Source organism: Trichomonas vaginalis, chromosome IV, assembly GCF_026262505.1.
Source record: "Trichomonas vaginalis G3 chromosome IV, whole genome shotgun sequence".
Classification (NCBI taxonomy): domain Eukaryota; phylum Parabasalia; order Trichomonadida; family Trichomonadidae; genus Trichomonas; species Trichomonas vaginalis.
The window spans coordinates 32147278-32167644 of NC_067206.1; the positions used below are offsets into that span (position 1 = coordinate 32147278).

Here is a 20367-nt window from a genome sequence, read left to right on the forward strand (position 1 = left end):
TTTCGCCATTATATTTGTTAGTGAATGTTTTTGCTTCGACTGACATTTCTGTTCTTACATACAAAATAAAAAAATAAATAAAAATAAAACTAACTTTATTTTTCTATCTTAAGGAAATTCATGAAAATTCGTGAGGGTAGAAATGAGGGTAGAAATGAGGTTAGATCTAACCATCTACCCAAACATTATTTTTGTTCAGGGCTATGCCCCGCCGCTTTGCGTCTTAATGTTAAAATAAATGGTACCATTAATGATATCATGACTGTTCTCGTTCATGTCTGATTTACATCTAATGAAAAAGTTTAGAAGAATTTTCTTATTCTTTCTGGCTTATTTTTATCTTTCCAGTACTCCCACTCTAATGGCCCCAGATGTGTTGGCTTCGACTCTCTCAAGTTCTTAGATGGTATAACATCTTCAACGCCTCCTTCATATCTTACTTTATAAGTGTCATCGTTTATGTTGTAGCCAAGTATTTCAATAACCACTCCTCGCTTTGCTTCGTCAATTTTCAGCAAGTTTGCCATTACTACTTTCAACTAATTTATGACGAGGGTAAAACGCAATAGAGTCGTCAGCAGCTTTTATAAGATATCCATTACCTTGCGTAGAGTCTACGATATAATAATTTCGACTTAACCTTAAACGTTTCTTTGTCAACGGTTTGTCGTCAAGAACTACACGAACTTTTTTCCAGGAATGAGAGTAAATTGTGTTGAATTTCTGATATTTTGTGTTTGACTTCGTTTCTTTTGTATATACTTTTCTTCTTTTGTTGTGTCATTGAATTTGGGTGTATGTCCTGTTGTAGAATGCGTTGAGGAATTATATACTTCGAGAAAATGTTTCATTGTTTCTTCAGTAAAGTCTCGCTCTTGATTTAAATCTCTGAGAGTCCTTATGAAGCGGTTTATAATGCCGAGTATGTTATGGTTACGGTCTTCAGTAGTGTAGTGAGTTATGTTATGCTTAATGAGAAAATCTGTGATTTCATTGCTGAGGTTTGCACCGTCTTGGTCTGATGTTAAAGTACTTGGGTTATGTTCTGCTACAAACTTTTGTAAAACTCTTAACACTTCACGAGTTCCTTTATTTTTCATTGGATATGCATATGCTTTACGAGTGTTAACATTTATGATGATGAGGAATGGTTTATGTCCTCCTTTCTGCTTTGAATGAGAGTGTCAAATTGGTATGCGTCAGGAGTGTTGGAGTAAATTGGTAAAAAGTAGTCGTAAGGGTTTATTTTTGTTTGATGTACAACATTTTGTCAAAGAACCTTTTCACTTCAGCTCTGTTAGTAAATCCCAACTTTTTGCTGCTTCATTGAACTTCTTAAATGACCTCCATGGATGTTGTTCGAATACTTCTTTCAAGCTCATTTATGTAAAAATAAAGATTTTAAGCTGTACGGTACCATGCGAATACAGTCATAAATGGTGGCATATAATCTTCACCAGAGCCTGTTGGATTTGTTGTGAAAGTATGGACATGATTTCCTCCTGGTTCAGTTGGTCGAAAAGTCTTTTTTGCTGAATTGTTATAAGATGGAGATAAAACATCATTGCCAGCTTTATAGTCTGAGTTGTATAATGGGTGGTCTCTTAATGAGTGGCTATGGTCGCCAGAAAAGTTTGTAGTTCCTGTATGAGTGTGCGCAGGTAAGTTTGCTTCTTTAATTTTCTTTGAGCCTCCTGTTTGCTTTGAAGAGTTAGCACAGTATAAGAATTTATCTACAATCTGCTGCCAAGTACCAAAACCTAAAACACTTGCTGGATTTGTTGAGTTCATTGATGTATATAAAGAACCAACAGGATATAATGTTTGAAGTATTTCAGTCTTTAATGTTTGAAGCTCTGTTTTGTCAACTTTCTTATCATATAAATCTTGAGCAGTGAATTTAACATTATTTTCATCATCCATGACATAAACATTTTTACAGCTAATGTCTTTCTTCGTTGTTATGTTTTCATTCGATGTTAAACCTTGTGGAAAGTTAGGAGGTTTATAGTATAATGCATCCCACCAGTTCCGCCAACCGTTCCTTCAATACTTTCTATAGCAACAGTTGAGAAGGAGTTATGTGTATGTTCTTTATCTGCTTTTTTATCTAACATTGCTGGTAGTTCATATGTTTCAAAGTTTCTGACATGACCTTCGATATTTATACATTTGTTATTTAAGGAGTTTAGTGTATCTTTTACGCTTGTACTTGGATTCTCTAAAGGTGCACTTGAACCAAGGGTATAGTTCAATATTATGTCGTCTGCTCTAACAGTAGTGAAGGATTCATGTGTATGATTTTTGTCAGCTTTACTATTTAATGTAGCTTGAAGTTCATTTATATCGGAGATATTATGTTTATGAGATTTCAAAACTTTGTTCGTTGCGTCAAGTTCATCTTTGTCAGCTTTACTTTTAATAGCATCTTCAAAAGTTATTTTTGCCTTAACTCTCAATGTAAATCTTGGTTCAACTAATACACCGTTAACAAAGAAATACGAAGCATATATTTCATTGTTATAACCAAATGCTTCTGGTGCTTTACCTGTGTCATACTGTACAGTACAACGTATGTCATAACCTTCAGCATGAATGAATTTATATCTTCTTTCATTAACATCTTCAGTGCTTATTTGTTCATCCTGTATTAAATATCCGTGGTAGTCCGTTATAATTTGTTCGTCTGAACTTATATAATGAACATGGTTTTTAGCTGCTTTTTCGGCTAATTTCTCTTCTATCTCATTTATTTCAAGTTCATGCCTACCACCACCTCCTTCAGAAGTATTTTTCTTCAGCTCTTGAAGAACATCCACTTCACCATCTTCGGTGTCAATAATGAGACTTTGTGTTAAAACCTTTCCTGTCTTAATGGATGTTTGTAAAACTTCTTCTTCACCGTGTTCGGGGTCATGGTCGTCATCATATCTTGTGAAATCAGAGATGTTGTCATACATTAAGCATATCTGTCTCAAAAGTTCTGCTATTTGAAACTGGAACGAAAGATATACAGAACTTTCATCATCTCCTAAAGTCAAGTCTGCTTTCTTAAGTATTTCTTGAATGTATGCAATGAGGACAGAGTATCTTGGAAAATATTCGAACAATATTTCATTAGCTGTTGGTTTTGGTGGTTCTTCTGGAGTTTCTGTTGTTTCAGTTCCTTCTGTAGGTTCTGTTGGAGTTTCTGCATCTCTTGACTTCAATGCTCTTGCTCTCAAAGACCTAAATGTTAGAGCACCAGGTTTTACAAAGGACTTTATAAATGCTTTAATAGTTCCTGGTAAGTTATTGTTAGCATTAAGTAAGTTCTTTATGCTTCCATCATGTACGTCCATAGCACTATGTAAAAAATCTATACTTTTCTTGTAGTCAGCAATAGACTGACTGTGATTTTTTAAAGATTTGTCAATACCTTTAAGCCAATCTTCATGCATGTCTGATACTGAGACAAGAATATCATTTGCTTCCTTTAGTGTATTTTGTGCTTCTCGTAAAGTATCCAATCCCGTACGTGCATTGTTTGCTATACGTCTTACAGTATCTATTTGACTCCTTGTTTCTTGCATCCAACCAGATAAAGTTTTAATAGTATCCGAACCATTTGAAATGAAGTTCAAAGCATCTTTAACGTCATCTAAAGCTTCTTCACCAAGTACTGCCCATATCTTTCCGATTTGGTATTGAAGAACTCCATATGAAGCAGCTGTTAAACCAGTATTTATAAGGTTCCATATCCATGATTTAGCAGTTTTTCCATCCTTTCCATCTTCACCATCCAAACCATTTTCGCCTTGAGGTCCTTGTATTCCTTGTATTCCTTGTGGTCCTTGAGGTCCAGTGTCACCCTTCTCTCCTTTCAGTTCATCTTTATGTTCGTTATAATATTCTAATGTCATAAGGTGTACATCATTACTGCTACCAGCAACGCCGAGAATTTGTTTCTCATTCATGACTAAATTCTTTAGGCATTTAATGTTGTCGTCAAATCTAAAGCTCTTTAACAATTCAATGAGAACATTTAATACTTTCACTAATGAGGCATCTACTGTAGAATTTATATATTGCACCGTTCCATCATTTATGATAGGAACCTTGCTTGTTGTAATGAATGGGTCATAAGTGTTAAAAGTATCGAAATCAATGACTTTTTTAGTTTTTCCATCGTCAATGACTAAATCATTGCCTTCCACTGTTAAAGTTGAGTTTTCATTTACTAGTTCATGTGCTCTTCTTGCTTCATTTGTTTCATACGCATATGCAGCAATAGTCATATTTTAATGAGAATAAAATGTTGTTCTATTTACAAAGTACAGACCCAAACGAATACGGGACAGTAAAGCTACAAACAAACTTAGGACTTCAGAATGAAGCACTTGCTTTCAGAGTTGTTGACTTCAATACTATCGCAACTTTTGTCATAACAGATGAAACAGATTTCATAGAGATTGAAATAGATGACAAAAGAAGTGTTGTAACATTTCCTAACAGAGCCGAGTACAGAATAGATAAAATTGCTGGAGTCAGAGATACTCTCATAAATGAAGAAACTATTGACAACATAGATGTCGAACTCTCTTCTGAGGGAACATTGAAGTTCAGCAGCGAGAAAGAGTTTAAGATACCAAGAATGAGTCATAGAGTTCAATTGCTTCTGGGAGCATACCATATGACATTTCCTTTGAAAAGTGTTGACAAAACGATTGAGATGAAATCTGTTCCATATGTATGTTATGGCAACTGTTTGTACATTGAGTTAAAAATAGCTAATGTCACAGGTATTTCAGGAGTTAATAGTAAAGGTTCAGTAGAATATAAGTCTTTCTGTTATGAAGTAAATTCAATGTTCATTCCAAACGTTCCTGTCATAGCAACTCATTTAGGTAAATGGGTTCGCATTAGTCCTCATAATTTGAAAGACATGCAATTCAGACTTGTTGACTTTCAAGGAGAGCCTGTAGAACTGAAGGCACCAGTGCGAATGACTGTTGAAGTTGACTTTTTAGAAAATATTAAATGCGACGGCTTACAAGAGAACTCAGAGCTAAAAATATAAAGTATGAATGTTATGTATTAGGTCATGAACTTTGGTTGTTGCTGTTTGATGAAACAAATGAGTTAGTTATGTCAGTCAAGAGAACAGAAAAATATTGTGTTAGTGAAAACTGCACCAAGTCAATAAGATTAGGTTTGCATTATGAAGATGAGTTCGATACTGTTGAAGAAGTTTTGGATAGATATTACAAATTGCTAACTTGAAATTTTTTTGACTGACGGCGCAAAGCGCCAAGACCGAAGGTCCTGACTGCTTTAATTTACTAAAACATATTTCAAACAAAGCTTATAGTCAGTAGATAGTTTTGTATACTCGTTCGAATATCTATACTTAAACTCAACTCCTGTAGTTCCTGGTGTTTCAATGATGCGGATGTTACCTATTTTCATGAATATTGGCGTTTGACCACAGCATTCGATTTCAGGGTCGAGATAGTCAATGACACATTGCTTTCCTGTTATTCGTGATATAACATTTTCAAGGTCCTCCTTTGTTAGAATTATTTGGTTCTTGCTTATAAGATTTGTCAAAAGCTTCTTATCGTCTTTGAGTAAGATAGTTTGATATAACTGAAGAAGGTAATGGTCTACGTTATCTGAAGGATTTGTTTGAACATTTGTGTAAGGGTTGTCGTTGGCTTCTCTTGAAAGAATTTGGTCCAGTGGTGGATACTCTAACTTAACATCTGATGTAGCATTAGCGTTTGAAGCTGAGTTTAAATTCACCGACTTAAGTTCTGGTTCTTTTTCTTTCAAACACTCTGAACTATAGTTCTTTATGACAATATTGTTTGTCGTTCGTGAGTCAACATTTGATGTTGGTTCAATTGGAACATTAACGGCACCAGCTAAGATGGATTTGCTTCTCATTTCATATAGAATAAAAACCTTTTATATGTATGAAATGAACAATATACTCGACAAGGGTTTGAATGTAAAGCTAACGAATGAAAATATTGTTGAATTCACTGAGACAGGTGCTGTGTATAAAGATGTAGAACTACTGAACAAAAGAGCTAAGGGAAGAAGCAGGAACATAAACAAAGGGTGGAAGCCTATAAAAATTTATGTCAATGATGGCTCAGGAGGTTCAAACATAAAGTATGCAGAAAGTTATAGAGTTTATGCTCTCAAGGGAGAGAAGCCTTCATTTAAGAACAGCTATTCTAACACATATCCTCAAAAGCTAACGGATGGAGAAGTGAATGATATGAATGACAGCAAAAATATTAACAGAAATGGCGACAGAGATGCATGGAATTTGTTTACCATCAGTCAATTGAAGGTTAAGCTTTAAAACAATGTTGGTCGTTCCCATGGAATATTTTTGACTTTAATGGTATTAGTCATGATATGAATCTCAAGGTATGAACGAGGAGAGATGAGAGACTTATATGCTTCCCAAATTTCTTCAAAAGGTAATGTTATACCTGACTGTTTCCAAATGAGTTCAATATCATAACGTGAGAAACCTTGAAAGATAACGAAGTCAGTTATGAGACGTTTTATGTTTAAAGCTAAAAACCTCCATGTTTGCATAAGTATTGCTACAGTTAAATGGTAATGTCTGACTTTAGTTATGATGTTAGCTAATGGTGAGTCTGGTTTTGACACTAAACCTTTTCCGGCGAAGTCGTCGCAAACGAGCAGAGTGTTTGAAGGATATTTTTTGAAGGGGTATTTTGAAAGTTTTGATAGAATGTAGTTTGTAAGTCGTTTCATATCGTAAACTCCTGAGTACTGACGTAAGTGGTGTTTGTCAATAATTCTTTCCATCTCCTCAGAGTCTTTTGCATTCCTGACTGTATAAATTCAACGATGGCATAATATTTCCTCTTACGTCGAATGTAACGTTGAAGAAATTCAATGAGTTCACTGTCTGGAACTTTAACGACAGAGGCTTGAACTTTTGACATAAATGTTTTCGCTGTTGAGTCCATAGAGTCTGAAGTTGCTGATATAATGATTTGGTCATAATATGAGTCATTTCCTAAACGTTCTGTTATGAGTATATGACGAATGAGGTTAAATGTCTTACCTGAACCCATCTTTCCACAATAGAAATACACACCATTTGAACAGAACTCATAATCTTTGCTGAAAGGAAGAATAAGAGAAGAGTTAAGTTTGTCTGTAGTTTCATTCATGTCTTCATCTACATCATGTATTAAATGCTTCATTTTATCTCCATTAAAAATGCAAGTCAGAAATATTCAGAACATAGCACCGAGTCTAACTGACAAGAGTATAAAGATATACTATGAACACGTTATGATGAAACCTACCAAAATTCAAGAAAGTCAGTATACTTATGAATATCCAAGACACTGGGTAGAGTATGTAGGAGGTGAGAAAGCTATTGAAATCAGACAAGTTCGAAGTATTCCAGCAGGAAGAACAATATTATTGAAGAACTTTAATGTTTTGAGGTATAATGATGAAACAAAGAAGCAAGATAGTTTTCCTGTTGCTGTGTATGTGAACCTAGACACAGGAGATGACATGAAAGTTTTTAATACAAAGCTTCAAACGGTAGTGAGTGAGAACAACTTACTGCGGAAGGACATCCATTACCTTCAGAAGTTACCATAGCATATAATTTTGAAACAAACTCAATAGATTTTAAAGTCGTCTCTGCAAAGAAGTCAGGTTTTACATTTAATGAAGCAGATGTATATTCGAATGAAAACTTCAAAGCTATTGCATGGTTATAATGACGATTGCTTTAAAGAAAATATTTAAATTCAGTGACTCAAAGATGTCAATAGATGACCTTCGTGGAATGTTACCATCGACGTTTACAGTAGAAGGTTCAGCAGGATTGCTTACAAGATTGTCAATTGGTGGTATTTGGTCTCGTGAGAACATTGTTATAAAATCCAGTATAAGTGAATTTGCTGAAGAATCTATATTATGTCTTTCAAACTACATGTATTCGCCGCCGAAGCATTATAGTATAACAAACTTTGTCAGTAAGTTTAACATAAGACTTGTCGAACCTTCTTCAATGAAAGATGTTGTGCTACCTAAAGATGGAAAGGATGGACTCATTATTGAGATGATTTTAATAGCATATTAAATGAGCTTGTTCTTGAAGGTCATTCATGATGAAATAATTGTTGTATAAGATGTTAGCAATTGTTCAGACATTTTGAAGCGTATAGATGATATAAGAAAGAAGTTAGATAGACCGCAAAGCGGTGAGGGCGAAGCCCGTGAGAACATTTATGTTTCATTGACTTTCTCCAGTAACGAGAACTTTTATGAGATAATATTGAAGAGAGATGATTTTAATATGGTGTAAATGGTAGCTTGGGCAGCTTTAGGCGCAATGGGAACAAAAGCATTAGCATTTGGAGCAAAAGCACTTGGAGCTTATGACGCAGTAAATAAAATGAGTGGAGGAAGGGTTTCAAAGACATTAGATGCAAATAAAGGAAAGATTGGAGGCTGGGTTGCAAAGAAGTTAAGATTAAATAAAATAGGGCTCATAAATAAAGCATCCAATTTGGTTGCGACCGAGTCAGAAAATGCCTTAGGAAAGGACGATGAGTTTGCAAAACACGCAAAAGACTTTAATGACCAGATGAAAGGTGAAACAATGCATTTAAATAGAGTCGATGGAACTAAAGAAAATGTTTCTTCTCCACAACTTCCACCAGTAGTTCTTCCGTATGGTCCCTATGGAATGTATGGAAACCCTTACGAAAGACCATTTGACCCATTGACTGTGGAAGTAATTGGTATCATTACGGCAAGAAGAAAGACAGTCAAGTTGGAGACAGATGTAAGAAAGCAACTAAAAAGAAACCAAGGAAGAGAGTTATAAAGCAATGAATTCAACAGGGTAGAAATGAGGTTAGAAATCGGGTTAGATCTACCTTCTACCTAAATTTATTTTTGTGCTATGTTTTCATACGTGTGAGGGTGGTGATATCATTTATTTTTAAGTTTATTTTTTAAAATTATTTTTTATTTTATTTTTATATAAATGACAGAACAAAAGCAACTCATACAAATCGAAAAATATAACAAACATACATTTAAACATTTATTCTTCCTTCCTGAGTATAACATGTTCTTTACACTTCATTCTAGACCAGTTGACTATACACTGACTGTTTATAAAGATTGTCATGGTAGTTTTATAAAAAACTTATGATGAAGGTAAGTTAACAAGACTATGCATTTCAAAACTTGAGAAACTTTATGACTTCAAGTATGACTACAATAGAGTTAACATTGACGATGAAGATATAGAAGAAAATTTATGAGAATGTTTATTTTTTCATTAGTGAGTTCGTTAGTGAGGTGAAATGGTTGGTGGTTTTGTAAATATTTAAGGTTAAGTTAGTTTTTGCGTTTATGTTGTAAAATATACATTAACGGTTTTGTAAAGTGTCAAATTCACATATAATGGGTAAGGAGGCGCGCAGTGCCGCCGTACACATGATAGGTAATCTATCTCACGGTAATGTTTCTCTTCCATTTTTTGCCATATTGGATGATATGACACGTAAAGTTCTCAAAACTAAATTATTGAAAAACAAGTCTCCAACTCAACAGCGAAGGTTTTAAGAAAACTTTTAGAGGAGTTTATTCCTTACTGCATCTGGACCGATAACGGCGGTGAAAACCGCGGTGAATTCGGCCAGGTTATGCAGGAAAACGGAATAGTTTGGAAGCACACCTTGCCGTATATGCCAAGACAGAACGGCAAGGTGGAGCGCCTGTGGCCAAGCTTAGAAAAGTTTTTGCCAGACGAGTTGGATGATATTCAACAAATCAAGGACTCAGTTCAGCAGTTCATTGAAAAATACAACAATACACCACATTTATCTCTCGATATTAATCCAAAAACGAATAGTAATTACACTCCTAACGAATTATTCGAAGTTTCAAAATTTTGGTACGAGCCAGAAATGCAAAAATGGGAGTTATATATCAAAGACGAATGGGTCTTAGCAAAATTTGAATAATTACATCATTTTAAATGACTACTAAACAATTTTATTTATGATCAAATTTTATATATTTTTTTGGATCAAATCCATTTTAATAGAATTTATATACTATTCATCTATTAGTAAACACTACCGTATATTATTTTTTAAGCTATCTTATTTTTTGAAATTTTATTCAAATCTTTGGTCGCAAGAAGAATTGCATGATAAATAAAAACATTTAATCAAAGTCAATTTTATTTTTTCATATTCAAATGGACTGAGTGTTAACATTTAACATTTTTTGCTAATTGTCGTCAAAAATTAGGCGTAAAGCAAAAATTGATATTTCATATGGTTTTATGATAGATAAGCATTATATTCCCACTCATTATATTCGTAAATTTTGAGGTTTATCCTTCGCTTTTAAGATCATTGAATTTGATTTTTATATAAAATAGTTATATATTAGAAAATAATATGAGTTTATGTGATATTATTTTTCAGAAGATTTCATTCTATATGCCTATGAAAAGTACTCTCAAAACTAACTTTTTCCTAATTATAATTAAATCTAGAATATTGTATTATGCTTAGTATTATTTCATTTTTCTCATTCAATTTAGAATTTACAAATGTCAAAAAATTGAGAGCTGTCACTTTTGATGAATTTCTGTTTACAACAGGGATGGTATTTTTGGAGCATTTATATTACATTGGTACTAAGGCTTTTGGAAAATTTACAAAATAAATTTAATATTTTGTAAATGTTATCGGTTCTTACGCTTTTGGAAGGAGGGATGATATTTTTGGAGCATTTATATTACATTGGTACTAAGGCTTTTGGAAAATTTACAAAATAAATTTAATATTGTGTAAATGTTATCGGTTCTTACGCTTCCTCTCTTGATCAAGATGCTTCCTCTCTTCATCAAGATGCTTCCTCTCTTCATCAAGATGCTTCCTCTCTTCATCAAGATGCTTCCTCTCTTCATCAAGATGCTTCCTCTCTTCATCAAGATGCTTCCTCTCTTCAACAAAGTGCTTCCTCTCTTCTTCAAAGTACTTCCTCTCTTGATCAAGATGCTTCCTCACTCCATCATGCAGCTTCCTCTCTTGATCAAGATGCTTCCTCTCTTGATCATGCAGCTTCCTCTCTTCAACAAAGTGCTTCCTCTCTTCTTCAAAGTACTTCCTCTCTTGATCAAGGTGCTTCCTCTCTTGATCATGCAGCTTCCTCTCTTCAACAAAGTGCTTCCTCTCTTCTTCAAAGTACTTCCTCTCTTGATCAAGGTGCTTCCTCTCTTGATCAAGGTGCTTCCTCTCTTCAACAAAGTGCTTCCTCTCTTCTTCAAAGTACTTCCTCTCTTGATCAAGGTGCTTCCTCTCTTCATCAAGATGCTTCCTCTCTTCTTCAAGATGCTTCCTCTCTTGATCAAGGTGCTTCCTCTCTTCATCAAGGTGCTTCCTCTCTTCAACAAAGTGCTTCCTCTCTTCTTCAAAGTACTTCCTCTCTTGATCAAGATGCTTCCTCACTCCATCATGCAGCTTCCTCTCTTGATCAAGATGCTTCCTCTCTTGATCATGCAGCTTCCTCTCTTCAACAAAGTGCTTCCTCTCTTCTTCAAAGTACTTCCTCTCTTGATCAAGGTGCTTCCTCTCTTGATCATGCAGCTTCTCTCTTCAACAAAGTGCTTCCTCTCTTCTTCAAAGTACTTCCTCTCTTGATCAAGGTGCTTCCTCTCTTGATCAAGGTGCTTCCTCTCTTCAACAAAGTGCTTCCTCTCTTCTTCAAGTACTTCCTCTCTTGATCAAGGTGCTTCCTCTCTTCATCAAGATGCTTCCTCTCTTCTTCAAGATGCTTCCTCTCTTGATCAAGGTGCTTCCTCTCTTCATCAAGGTGCTTCCTCTCTTCAACAAAGTGCTTCCTCTCTTCTTCAAAGTACTTCCTCTCTGATCAAGATGCTTCCTCACTTCCATCATGCAGCTTCCTCTCTTGATCAAGATGCTTCCTCTCTTGATCATGCAGCTTCCTCTCTTCAACAAAGTGCTTCCTCTCTTCTTCAAAGTACTTCCTCTCTTGATCAAGGTGCTTCCTCTCTTGATCATGCAGCTTCCTCTCTTTCAACAAAAGTGCTTCCTCTCTTTCAAAGTACTTCCTCTCTTGATCAAGGTGCTTCCTCTCTTGATCAAGGTGCTTCCTCTCTTGATCAAGGTGCTTCCTCTCTTCATCCAGATGCTTTCTCTCTTCTTCAAAGTACTTCCTCACTCCATTATGCAGTTGCTTCTTTTCTTCATCAATTCCTCTTCACCCTGGAGCTCCTCAGCTTTATATCATTTTAATTGGATTTTTTGAAATCCACCTGCAGTAGGATAAAGGAGATGTAACTCACGACTAAGAACCTGGCCATATGCTCCATTCCAGGCCAAAACAGATGCATAGCCACAAACAGATTGAAATACCAATCCTGTTGCTGCATGGGGCGTCCATATTCCATTTGGAAGACTTGCATCATCACATTTGGATCTGTAAGGACTTTGTCGTTGACAAAATTGGGCCTTGCAGGAGGAACTCCATTTGCTACAATGTATCTGGAAGCAAGAGGTTTGTTCATATCCAATGGATAGATTCCTGTTGCTTTAAAAGCATTTTCGATGTTTGTAGCTGTGCAAGACACACTACATGCATCAAGGAAGCTGCGAACCATGATATAGCGCAGTTCTCTGGCGTTCCATACATAATTGATCACCATATGCCCTTGCTGATCGTACCGGATAGTCGCCATATCAAACAACTTCTTGAATTGGGCCTTCAAGGGAGAAAAAATCCCAACATCAAGAGGTTGTAAGATATGAGATGTATGGGCTGGGAGAACAAGAAGCTCGATATTGAAGGCGCTCAAGAGGCGAACGGCCAAAAAAGAGAGCCTCGATGGATGACCATCTACAATTAGGAGAAAAGGTACCTGGGCATCAAAACATTCATTTGAGACCTTTTCTCCTGTACTTTGCAGATGAACATGATACAGTATACCATAAAAAGGTATTTGTTCATCCATCCACTCTCGGAGCGAACAAAAAAGCGTCCAGATCTTCCAATTCCGCATCAAGGGTCTTCTTTTGTGGAAGTATCACCATTGGCTTCATAGTTGTACCATCTGCAAAGATGGTACAGACCCCTGTAAGATGTGGAAGCTGAGACTTTTCAGCGCGAACTGGGCGATTCCGGCCAGCAGTAAGAACTTTATAGCGACGTTTGGAATAGAGCATTGTCTCGTCCATATTCGCAATAAACTTCTTCCTGCGGGCAAAGTATCTATGCTTGGAGAGGAAAAATTGGCGAATATGGTTTGCGTCACAGGTAGAGCGTCGGAGCATATCAATAGTTTGGGAGCTCACAATCCGAATTGACAATTCTCGTTAACGAAAAAGGGATTTGACGGAGTCAAATCCCCGCTCACAAAAAGTGGACTTTACATGTCAAATTTTATATGCATGTAATGTCCACTTTTATGAGTTTTAGGAAGGAATTGGAAGCCATGAGTTACTGACATTGCATCAGTATCTCATAGCCTCCAATTCCTTCAAAAAATGGGAGAAACTTTGTCCGAATAGTTTAACATTCGGACAAAGTTTCTCCCATTTTAAGAAGGAATTGGAGGGTAAGAGATATACCATATGAATGTATATCTCTTACCCTCCAATTCCTTCTAGAAAGTGTCCAAACTTTGGGTTAATTGCAAACTATTAACCCAAAGTTTCTCCCATTTGTAGTGGAGATGGAAGGCATTGGGGTATATATTAATACAATATACCTCAAAGCCTTCCATCTCCACTACAAATGGGAGAAACTTTGTCCGAATAGTTTAACATTCGGACGAAGTTTCTCCCATCTTTCAATGTAATTGCTACCTGTGAGGTACTGACTTGAAGTCAGTGCTTCACAGGTAGCAATATCCAAAAATTTAAAAACATTTTATCAGTTCGTTAGAGAACTAGAGCCTCCTAGGTACTGAACCAGAATCAGTGCCTAGGGGACTCTAGTGATCTATATAAATCTGAGAAACTTTGAGGAAATTGTTCGACATTTCCTCCAAGTTTCTCAGCAATTTAGCGAGGAATGTTCGTTATCGTGTAGATATTTATAATATATACATGATAACAAACATTCCCCGCTAAAAGATGTAAAATCTTATAAGAAATAATTGCAAAAGAATAACAAATTGCAACAAATTTTATATGAAACTGAACCTTATGAGGTAGTGATTCAAGATCACCGCCTCATAAGATTCAGTTTCAATCTCAAGTATCTCAAAAGTAAGGCTCTATTTTTTGCCATGTAAAGTGTCACTTTTTCTGTCAAACCGTTTTTATCGTTTTCGTTTACAACAATATCAATGATAACTAAAGTATGACTTAAAAAGTGACAATTAGATTTGAAATAAAAAACATTTTTGAGTCAGTTTTTGAGGATTGTTATTGCCAATTTATTCATGAGAGTGTATCAAGAATTATCGGTTAATAGTTGATTTTCTTGAATATTTTGGTGTTGAATCCTAAAATGTCAATTCAGAATTTTGAGATTTGATATATAAAAATAAAACCTCTTAGTGTTATTCTTTAAATAATGTTCTAATCATATATGAGTTATATATTTGAATCATATCAAAATATATATACAAGTGAATACCTAAAAACAATTGTTAATTTGACATCAACCCCTAAATGGGAAAGTGCAGTTCAAGCATGTGACGGATTGAGAATAAGCTCTCCATATTGTTTAATTGAGAAAAATTCTGATTGTATGTGGCATTCGAAAGCGAATGAGTATGGCTGGCTAATATTTGATTTTCCTATGAAACTATTGACAATTACAGGTTATAAAATATACACACCCATTGACTGCAATGCACTAAGAAATCATTACCTGAAAGGAAGCAATAATGGAATTGATTGGGAAGAGATAACATATATCAATTCAAATACTCCATTAGAAAATCGAGGAAAATGGTTAAATATAATGTGAATGAAAGCACTTTCAGAATGTTTAAAATCGAAGAAGAACATAGTGCATCAGGGAGCGAATCTGTTGATAAATCCTTTGGGATGATAAAAGTTGACTTTTTGACAACAAAAATCATTGAAACTAATATAAGAAAAGAGACTATAACTTGCAAATGTTCTAGCTCAAAAACATATCAATATTTATTTATGATTTCTACTCATTCTATAACTAATTCTTAAAATTTTACTTATAAATAAGAATGATCATGTTTGATTCTAATCATTTGATGCAACAAAATCATATCTCGATAATGATTATTCTCAATTCAATTGCATGATACTTTTCAATAACTGTCAAATTTTCGAATTATTTTTTATGTATTTAAGGCAGTAAAATTTCGCTATGAGTTATTTTTATTTCAAATGTTCTTCACTGTTAGAAGGAAAAATAATAATTATTTGTTAGATAAAAGACGTGTAAAGTTAAGTTCTGTTTATGATAAGTGTAATGTCACTTTTTAAAATGATTTTCTCGCTGTTTATTACGGCATACAGTGAAATTGGGATATTCGAAAAAGTGTATAATGATAAAATAATTCTTATTGATGTTAGTGGTTCTTCTAAGCAAGATAGTAATGGTTCAATGCAAATGACAAAACCGGAATACGCTATATACCCATGGAACAAACAATATGACTGGTGTTCTAATTGTATGAGAAGCTATGATGAACATCCCTATATTCGTTTTTCTTTGAAAAATAAAAGGTTTAGATTCAATAGTTATTTCATCCGCTGTGGTTGTTGCTATGATGGATGCTGTTGTGAAGAAGATAATTATGGCTGTTTCTACTGTTGCCTATATTCATGGTCATTGCGAATATCAGATGATAATAAAACGTGGACAGAAGTTCATCGAATGAAAGACGAAGATATGCGTCGATGCAACGAGAAGACATACAAACTCGATAAAACATACAGTGCTAAATATGTTGAAGTCATCCAGAACGAAGCATGTCCCGGTGATCCTCCATGCATTGCTCTTAACCGATTTGAACTTTATGGCGATGTCATTGATGACAACGTGTTTCCGATGATTTTGTTTCATACCACGATGATGACGACGATGTCAGTATCATTGGTCATATTTCTAAAAACGGCAATGTCAAGCTTGTTTAAATAAAGTCTCATTAAATATGACAACAAACATATTATTAGATCAATCTCGAAATTCTCGCGGTATTCATTATGAAAGTCCTGTGTCAACTGATATTAGATTTAGTGATAACTGTTATAAATAGTGAAATTATTTTTTAAAATAAAAGTAAAAAATTTTAAGGGTGCGCCCGGGAGGATCATGTAAACTTCAGAATTTAGAACCTTAATTTTAAGCAATAACTTGGTACCTAAATAGGTAGGAAAACTCTAAAAATATCAAAAAATACAACTTGGCTCCATAATAATCCTGTCATGGTGGCTGTTTGTATCCCCTAGTATTTTCCTCTTGAATCTCTTTTTCTGTCGAAATTAAATTCAAATCTCAGAAGTAGAAGTGAATAATCGACTTATTACTGCTATTATACGAATAAATAAATTCATTATATTATTTTTATTTACATAATATCTGTTTGAAGTCCATAATTCTATAAATTTTTCTTCAAAAACATTACAATCTTGATAGTTTTGATACTGTTTAATAGGTTTTTGGCACCTTATTTAGTATTTACTACGTATAGAGTCGATCTGAACTTAATTTTCGGAAATTTAAAATATTTATTATAAGTAAAATCTGATTTGAAATTTATGTTTAACTACTCATATCTTGCATTATCCTGAGTAGCTTTTGTAAAAATTCATCAAAAAAGATTTTAACGTGCTTTAATTTTTATTTTTTAAAATAATGCATATTATTATATAACTAGCATATTTACAAATTTTAGTGCTTTCAAAAATTTAATCCTCCTCCTCTCAAATAAACGTACATCCGGGTGGCCTGTTTTTTGCAAAAAATAAAATTTCATTTTTTATGCTTAAAAAGTCAGAATTTTTATTTGCTTCTGGGATATATGATGGCTATATCAGATACCCATTCTTTTTGATACTCAACATTAAACATAAAACTTAGCCGTTAAGGCTCTTCTGAAAATATTTTTTTTCCGAAAAATTTTCGAAAAAATCAAAAAATTTAAAATATAGATCCAAGGTGATGTGATTTTTGCATCCCTGGGATGGACGATACACCCAAAGTGTCACCTTTTTGGGATAACATGAATTTTAAATATCATGAGAGTTCTGCAAACCATATGCACAATATCTATTCAGCCTGACTTCTTGTATATATGAGTTAGACTTCTTAAATATTGTGCTTGGGGCGATATAAGCATTTCCGAGATTACCATCGTGCTCTATAGTATGCTACTTCTCCCTAGTTCTAGCTCAGTTCCAAGGATATTGGCGTTCAAGGATTTGGCAAGGTCCTTCCGAAGTCTCTCATTCGATGAGAGATTTCGGAAGAATCTTGCCTTAAAGTACTCCAACTCTTGTTCTTTTGTTCCTAAATAGTGAGAAAAGTTATTTGACTACTTAAGGTAGAGATTATCCGAGGTCCCTCATTTGATGAGAGGCCTCGGATAATCTCTGCCTTAAAATTGTACACTTGTAGTCCATGAGAGTGTAAGTATACATTGATAGGACAGCTTTCTTCTGAAGTCTTAGATTTGATGAGAACCTCAGAAGAAAACTGTCCTATTTTATAGTAAAAGGAGTTTCAGGAGCTCCAAAGCTCCCTTTCGTAAGGATTAGAAGCTTTGGAGCTCCTGGTTCGTAGATGTGTTTCGCATCTTTCATCAGCAAAGGACATTTACCATCTGGGACTCTGTTGATGGTGACTCAGGAGCTCCAAAGCTCCCTTTAGTAAGGATTAGAAGCTTTGAAGCTCCTGGTTCGTAGACGTGTTTCGCATCTTTCATCAGAAGAGGCCCAAATGGTAAATAGCCTCTGCTGATGAGCTTCAGGAGCTCCAAGGCTCCCTCTTGTAACGATTAGGAGCTTTGTAGCTCCTGAAGGTAAGGTAGGATTGCTCTGATTTCTAATCAGTAGATGCCATGCCTCATTATGAACTCTACTGACAAGAGATCAAGAGCTCCAAGGACTCCCTTTTTAGTTAGTGGCGTTCTCACCATTTAGTAGGATTGCTGATCCTACTAATGAAGTGATCACTTAGTATACGTTTTGAATAAATTGAATTTTTTTAGAATTTAGTATTTTTAGTTAGTATACATATCTTGGGTACGGAGGCACTGCGTTCCACCTTACCCAATACTTGTGAATTTGATACTTTACAAAACCGCTAACGTATATTTTACAACACGAACGCAAAAACTAACTTAACCTTAAATATTTACAAAGCCACCAACCACTTCACCTCACTAACGTTTTCACTAACGACTTTACTACTGTAAAAGATAAACGTTCTCATTTACAAAAGTATTGCAACTCTTCCCATTGCTTTGCTTCACACAACAGTTCATATTCTTCACTATCGCTGCTGTCACTCCAATCGTCAGAGTCAAAGTCACTGTCAAAATAAATGTTAGTAAGTTTTGACAAAGCTAATGAAACACGCTTACCGTCTGTATCTATTGCTTTTATATATCTCCCATTATGTTTGTTGTCGTAAACGCTCAAACTAACTTTACCCTTTCTCCCTCGTATCTGATAGAATGTATTTTCACGAGGAACGAAGAACAAGTTCTTGAACTCATGACCGTTGTAGTTTGTTATCTCAATAGTTTTCGTCATTTATATAAAAATAAAATAAAAAATAAATGATATCACCACCCTCACACGTATGAAAACATAGCACAAAAATAAATTTAGGGTAGATGGGTATATCTAACCCGATTTCTAACCTCATTTCTACCCTGTTGAATTCATTGCTTTACAACTCTCTTCCTTTCTCCAACTCTTCTAGCTTTTTCTTAAGTTCAGCAATGTTGTCTTCATGAAGTTTAATCTTTCTCAAAATTCCTTCTTTATCTAATGGTTGCTTTATCTTTCTAAACTGAACTCTATCATCCTTCATAGTATGAATGTAAAAACCTTCTGGAACGCTCCTGATTTAATGTATTCTACCAAAAACTTTTGTTTCATTGCTTCAGTGACTTTATTTGTCATTTCAATCAAATAAAAATTTTAATATTAAATAAAAATAACGTTATTTTTTCAGTAAGGAAACGCAGGAGTTTTACGATTTATTTGAGGAGTAGGTTCTGGTTTAAATGTTGGAGTCGGTTTTGGAGTTGACTTTTGAACAGGAGTTTGTACTTTCATAGGTTCAGGAGTCATTGAAGGTGTTGTTTGTGAAGGTGTTGGTTTTGATGTTGGTTTTGGCGAAGGTGTCGGAGTTTGTTTAACTTCAGCTACTTCAGTATTATTTACAACATTTGCTTTATTTCTTTTCAACATCATAACTGCTCCTGCTGTAGCTAGCAAACCTAGTGGGAGACCATATTTTATATAAGGACTTGACCAAATGCTATTTTTGACAGGAGCTGGTGGAACACCTAACCTTGGTGAGACTGCTCTTTGCCATTGTGCAGCTTGTAAGAAATATTCAATAGGTGCTCCATAATCGTTTGGTAAAGTTTGTTTCACAGATGGTGAAGGGTCACGAGAGATTGATGAAGAACTCATTTATAAGCTTTAAAAATAAACGTTCATCCTTTATTCCTCACTGTCGTCCGCAGCTAAGTTATAGTCATCTAATCTTATTATTGGGATTCCATTAGCACGCACCTGAATGGCAAAGCAACAATCCCTCATAAATCCAATAAGTGGCTTTGGTACATTTTCAGTTGCTAGTTCAATATGTCCTTTAACAGACAATTTGTATGTTATTGGAGCAGTAGATGTTTGACCCTGCATGAAGCAAAAGTCCACTTCTGTTGGAAAACCACATAAGAAATGTGTGTTGTCATAGCTATCCCATTTATGTTCCACACTACCATCATCCACCAATGACCTCATAACATCTTCATTAAATCCTATCATATCATTGTTTGTATTGCAAGCGTTCGCAACCATTTCATAAAATACAGGTCCATATGATTTTTCAGGTTCTGCAGGCATATTTCCATAAGCTCCCATGGAAAGCTGAAGATATTTAAACTTAGGGTTCTCAAAATTAACATAATAGTTGTCTTTCTTTCTAAATAGTGCCCAAATACTTTTAACATTAATAGGCGTATAAGCTGCTGTAAATGTTGCACTTGAACTATCTGTATTCTTTGAGAATGAACCGTCCATAGGAATCCAATCCATAACTTTAACAGGAAAACATAAAGCCTCGTTTGTATAATGTTCT

The 20367-nt window shown here is 34.9% G+C and overlaps 5 protein-coding genes and 2 pseudogenes across 7 annotated transcripts, besides 9 other annotated features; 3 read left to right on the forward strand and 4 right to left on the reverse strand.

The window, feature by feature from the left end:
- Positions 1-9508: part of a mobile genetic element that runs on past the window's edge.
- Positions 1402-2960, reverse strand: TVAGG3_0206340 (annotated as a pseudogene). The gene has a single exon. A coding segment is annotated over exon 1 (1559 nt).
- On the forward strand, positions 4847-5059 carry TVAGG3_0206350 (uncharacterized protein; the record flags this gene model as incomplete). Its single annotated transcript, XM_051226484.1, has 1 exon — positions 4847-5059. One exon carries the CDS (start codon positions 4847-4849, stop codon positions 5057-5059), a length of 213 nt encoding a protein of 70 aa, XP_051111470.1.
- Positions 5314-5928, reverse strand: TVAGG3_0206360 (uncharacterized protein; the record flags this gene model as incomplete). The annotated part of the gene is made up of 1 exon (XM_051226485.1): positions 5314-5928. The coding sequence occupies one exon, from the start codon at positions 5926-5928 to the stop codon at positions 5314-5316; it is 615 nt and encodes a 204-aa protein (XP_051111471.1).
- Positions 8870-9508: a terminal%2Cinverted (terminal inverted repeat of Maverick-1A/1C transposon ID:TVAGG3_0206210).
- Positions 9509-9758: 250 nt separating this feature from the next.
- Positions 9759-10037, forward strand: TVAGG3_0206370 (uncharacterized protein; the record flags this gene model as incomplete). Its single annotated transcript, XM_051226486.1, has 1 exon — positions 9759-10037. One exon carries the CDS (start codon positions 9759-9761, stop codon positions 10035-10037), a length of 279 nt encoding a protein of 92 aa, XP_051111472.1.
- Positions 10038-10651: 614 nt separating this feature from the next.
- Positions 10652-10686: a mobile genetic element.
- Positions 10652-10686: a terminal%2Cinverted (terminal inverted repeat of Banshee-A3 transposon ID:TVAGG3_0206380).
- Positions 10687-10880: 194 nt separating this feature from the next.
- On the forward strand, positions 10881-11836 carry TVAGG3_0206390 (annotated as a pseudogene). Its single transcript has one exon. A coding segment is annotated over exon 1 (956 nt).
- A 1580-nt stretch (positions 11837-13416) lies between these two features.
- Positions 13417-14392: a mobile genetic element.
- A 1948-nt stretch (positions 14393-16340) lies between these two features.
- Positions 16341-17193: a mobile genetic element.
- Positions 17194-17763: 570 nt separating this feature from the next.
- Positions 17764-17943: a mobile genetic element.
- Positions 17944-18268: 325 nt separating this feature from the next.
- Positions 18269-18960: a terminal%2Cinverted (terminal inverted repeat of Maverick-1A transposon ID:TVAGG3_0206430).
- Positions 18269-20367: part of a mobile genetic element that runs on past the window's edge.
- TVAGG3_0206440 (repellent protein 1 family) lies at positions 19227-19697 on the reverse strand (the record flags this gene model as incomplete). Its single annotated transcript, XM_051226487.1, has 1 exon — positions 19227-19697. The coding sequence occupies one exon, from the start codon at positions 19695-19697 to the stop codon at positions 19227-19229; it is 471 nt and encodes a 156-aa protein (XP_051111473.1).
- Positions 19728-20150, reverse strand: TVAGG3_0206450 (uncharacterized protein; the record flags this gene model as incomplete). Its single annotated transcript, XM_051226488.1, has 1 exon — positions 19728-20150. One exon carries the CDS (start codon positions 20148-20150, stop codon positions 19728-19730), a length of 423 nt encoding a protein of 140 aa, XP_051111474.1.